Here is a 4603-nt window from a genome sequence, read left to right as displayed (position 1 = left end):
GAGTTTGAGGCTGCAGTGAGCTATGATCACAGCACTGCACTTCAGCCTGGGCACACAGCAAGACCCTGTCTCCAAAAAAGAGGAAAAAAAAAAGTTTCTAATCACTGAATCAGATTATAAGCTAAGATTTTACGTGGTTATCAGGAACATTATTTGTACCTTTCTACTTAGTTTTCTTATGGTCATTTTCCCCACTATAAAATCCAAAGTAAGGATTCACAAAATTATGTAATAACTTCAGAATTGCAAATAGCCTTAGAGATTATCCAGTAAAATCCAACACTCTTGTATCATGACATAGAGGAAAAGACTAAAGGCAAACTGCTTAAGTTTCTTGCTCAGAGTTTCTTAATACAAGTTGGTACAAGACAATTCAAATCAACATCAAAATATTTACCTTGTGTAAGACCTTATGCTGGAGCTCAACAATAAATAAATGTCCCTACCTCTCCAAGATACATAACATACACAAGCTAGTAAAGGGCATAGACACATATACATGAAGCCATCATAGAAGGCACACATGCTAAAAAAGGAAGGAAAAACTAATTTCTTTCAGTTTTAGAGAGACCAGAGAAAACTTCCTGAAGGGAAAACATCTAAACAGAGATTTGAATAATGGGCAGGACTGCTGTTATAGACAAGATGTAAGGGCATAGGAGGAAAAGCCAAGAAGCAAGTAAGAACACAGTATATTCCGAAAAAGTAAGTAAATCAGCATGGTTGGCAGAAGAGTGATAGAAGATTATCTAGAAAGAGTACAGACAAATTCTAAGAGCTAGTGCTTCCTATTTTCTTCTTTAGCCCACCTCTTCATCCCCCTGGGACCCAAGAACTTAGAAAAAGGTTAAATATAATTGGGAACTCAGTAATAATTTATAATAATAAAAACATTAATGGCAACTAGAATTCAGAGTGGGATTATCACGTGCTACAAGCATACTAAATACTTCAAATGCATTATCTTGTTTGAACTTCATTTTAAAAATCTACTAGAGCTACATGCATGGCATGTGCCTGTAATTCCAGCACCTCAGGAGGCTGACGCAAGAGGATTGTTAGCCCTTAGGTTTGAGACCAGCCTGGGCAACATGGCAAGATCTCATCTAAAAAAATAAATAAATAAAAATCTTTAAATTTTTAAAAACCTAACAGGTAGTAATATAATGCTCATATCATAAAAGTGATAACTGAAGCTTAAGAATAAGTAACTTTTGGCCGGGCGCGGTGGCTCAAGCCTGTAATCCCAGCACTTTGGGAGGCCGAGACGGGCGGATCACGAGGTCAAGAGATCAAGACCATCCTGGCTAACACTGTGAAACCCCGTCTCTACTAAAAAATACAAAAAACTAGCCGGGCGAGGTGGCGGGCGCCTGTAGTCCCAGCTACTCGCGAGGCTGAGGCAGGAGAATGGCGTCAACCCGGGAGGCGGAGCTTGCAGTGAGCTGAGATCCGGCCACTGCACTCCAGCCTGGGACACAGAGCAAGACTCCATCTCAAAAAAAAAAAAATAAGTAACTTTTCCAAATTCACAGTTAAAAAGCAGATTCATATACAACTCATCCGTCTGCAAAGCCTATGAACTAAACCAAAGTCAATAACAAATGGACAGATCAGAAAATTTACAATCAGATTACCAATTTTCAAATACCGATTTTTTAAAAATTAATTTTTGGGGAAAAACACAGCGACTACTTACCCTAACCTTTAAGGAATGCTTTTGTCCTAGGGTTACGGAATGCTCTGGTATAAAGCTTCAAAATTTCCTACAACTGAGTGGCCTTAGGCAAGTTATGTTACGTTTGGGGGCTCAATTTCCTTGTCTGAAAAACGGGTATAGCAGTACCTACTTATAGAATGTTACGAGAATGAGTTAAGGCATATAAACCGCTAAACACAACGTCAGGTAGGACGTAAACCAGGGCTGTCCACAACACGATCCCTGCCCATGTAAGCAAGTAACCAGAGAAGTAACTTGAAAAGTTGAACGCTTCCATATGGAGATGGAATAGTCCAACCTTGTCCAGAAAGATCACAGTAGACGTTCAGAAAACGCATTTACAATGGCCTTTGGGTTATGGGTAATCCTGATCCCTGCAAAGCTTATGCAATAAGGTGGCGAAAAATAGAGTGACAAAGTAGAGGCACGGGCTGTCTCATTCGCCTCAGTAGCCCAGAGCCTAAAGGACAGTGAGGCACACAGGCGCTCAGTTACCAACTGGCAGAATAGTCAAGATGCCTTGGGCCCTTCTGAAACCCCGAAGCGAGAGACTTACCCCAAGGCGAGCTTCCCCTGGCTCCTCAGGTTCTGTTTCCATAACGCACCTGCAACATCAACACAAGCCGTCAATTCAGATTCCACCTCGACTCCCTTCTGTCGCTTAACCACTAAGAAATCCTTACCCAACGGTCCCAGGACCGCCGCCGCCATCTTCCACCCGCCCGCTACGGAAGCCTCAACAGTTCAAACGCCTTCTGGACAGCACGCATGCGCAATACTCCGGATTTCCTGTGGGGCTCTCCCACAAGCAGTACCTACACCTGCGGTGCTGTCACGAAGACCGCGAGCACTGGGCCGGCGCTCGAGGTGTGGTCAGGCGAGCCTGGCTTGGGAATGAATGAATTAATAAAGGCCGAAAGCGCGTGGGTTTCCGAAAATTCACCTGGATTCAGAAAAACTGCGAAGCCCCACTCACAAACTCGAAAGGAGTAGGGGAACAGAATACGTGAACAAGCCACCTAATCTGGTGGCCCTCCGTTTTCTTTTCAGAAATGACTAACGCTAGGGCACAAGCTTGTCGTAAAGATAAGTTGAAATCGTGTGAAAGCTATTTTATTTCATTTTATTGAAACAGGGTCTGTCTCTCGCTCAGGCTGGAATGCGGTGGCAACGACCTAGGCTCACTTCAGCCTCGACCCCGGGCTCAAGCCACCCTCCCACCTCCGCCTCCCAAGTAGCTGGGACTACAGGCTCACGTCACCACGCCCGGCTAGTTTTTGTATTTTTTATAGAGACGGAGTTTCGCAAATTACCCAGGCTGATGTTGAATTCCTGGGCTCAAGCGATCTGCCCTCCTCGGCCTCCCAAAGTGCTGGGATTAGAGGTGTGAGCCACCAAACCTAGCCTAAAATCTCTTTTAAAGAGCAAATAGTTCAAATATGATGTATGCTGTCCTAATCCCTACTAATCTGGTTGATCTTCAAGAAAGAGTTTATATTCGTCTGGCATTTACTGCCGTTTATCCGGCAGGTATTTCACTAAAACTCAATTATTCCTGACAGCAATCCAACAAGGTATGGATTATCGTTTTCCTTCTTCAAATGAGGAAACACATTTAGGATAGGTTAAAGTCTCTCAGCTAATAACTGGCAAACCAGTAATCAATCTACAGCTAGGTGCCTCCAAATTTGTGCTGCTCCTAGACGCATCCAAATATATGTATTTGACTCTCTGTATTAATGACAGGTAGTTCAGATTTCGGTTTGCTACATATGCAGGAGTGCCAGATACTCAGTGCAAACAAGCAACACACAAGTAGTGCAGAATCTGAGCATTTTAGCATTTTTGAGTTGAAAGGAAACTTTCTTCCACACTATTTACCACATACAGCTTCCTTCACAGAGCTGGCCCTCAATCAAGCAAATCAAGAGTCACTCCATTTGCTTCTCTTTCATCTTTGAGTACCCAGAACCCAGAGCCAGAATTGCCACCCAGTTGCAGAAACTGTTCTTTCCCTTTTTAATTCCAGGTTTGTACTTTCATACTTTTATTTTTTTGAGACAGGGTCTCACTCTATTGCCCAGGCTTGAGTGCAGTGGCACAACCACAGCTCACACCAGTCTGTCTCTCAGGCTCCATATTTTTGTTAAGTGGCTTCTTGTGCATATCTTTTTTTGTTTTGTTTCGTTCTGTTTTTATTTGAGATGGAGTCTCGCAATGTTACCCAGGCTGGAGTGCAGTGGCGCGATCTCCGCTCGCTGCAACTTCCGCCTCCCGGGTTCAAGGGATTCTCCTGCCTCAGCCTCCCGAGCAGCTGGGATTACAGGCGCCTGCCACCACACCAGCTTATTTTATTATTTTATTTTATTTTTTGTATTTTTAGTAGAGAAGGGGTTTCACTATGTTGACCAGGCCGGTCTTTAACTCCTGACCTCGTGATCCGCCCGCCTCGGCCTCCCAAAGTGCTGGGATTACAGGCGTGAACCACAGCACCCGGCCTCTTGTGAATATCTTTAAAACACCTCCACAACCAGCAAAGTACCCTGGCACATAGCGTTCAAAAAACACTGGACAGGATAGTGGTCGAACGGATCCAAACAATAAACTGGTAGCGTGGAGCGTTGGTTCTACTAGTCTAATCCTCTAATTTTGTGCCTTTCTGTGCGAAGTGAGAATGCTTAACCTCGGGGCTGTGCTCAGGCAACACACGATCCTAGCCAGGGTTGCGGCGGACCTCCTCCCGCGGGCCAGGTACTGAGGGCCAACACAGCACGCGCGGTCCGGCCCTTCCCAGCCCGCCAGCAGCGGGAACGGAACGCGCGGTGCTTGCTGGGCCTCGACGCGCACCGTAGCGACTGCCCGAGAAGGCGGGGCTCGGAATTC

General features: G+C 45.0%; 1 protein-coding gene across 4 annotated transcripts in view; it reads right to left on the bottom strand.

Moving 5' to 3' along the window:
• MRPL22 (mitochondrial ribosomal protein L22) overlaps nt 1–2473 on the bottom strand; it is a 24531-nt gene extending 22058 nt beyond the window's left edge. The window contains exons 1-2 of one of the 4 annotated variants that reach the window (XM_011931670.1): nt 2404–2473; nt 2277–2325 (exon numbers count right to left, since the gene is read on the bottom strand). In XM_011931670.1, the coding sequence (XP_011787060.1) occupies nt 2277–2325; nt 2404–2431 (77 nt within the window). In that variant the 5' untranslated portion in view covers nt 2432–2473. Of the gene's footprint in view, nt 1–2276 lie in introns of all 4 variants that reach the window. The other 3 variants (XM_011931671.1, XM_011931669.1, XM_011931668.1) reach the window with 3 other exon arrangements.
• Between the last annotated feature and the right edge of the window lie 2130 nt (nt 2474–4603).

Source organism: Colobus angolensis, unplaced genomic scaffold (assembly GCF_000951035.1).
Source record: "Colobus angolensis palliatus isolate OR3802 unplaced genomic scaffold, Cang.pa_1.0 Scaffold90, whole genome shotgun sequence".
Classification (NCBI taxonomy): Eukaryota; Metazoa; Chordata; class Mammalia; order Primates; family Cercopithecidae; genus Colobus; species Colobus angolensis.
The sequence above is the reverse complement of the archived record's forward strand: the minus strand, read 5'-3'. Positions and strand labels throughout refer to the sequence as shown.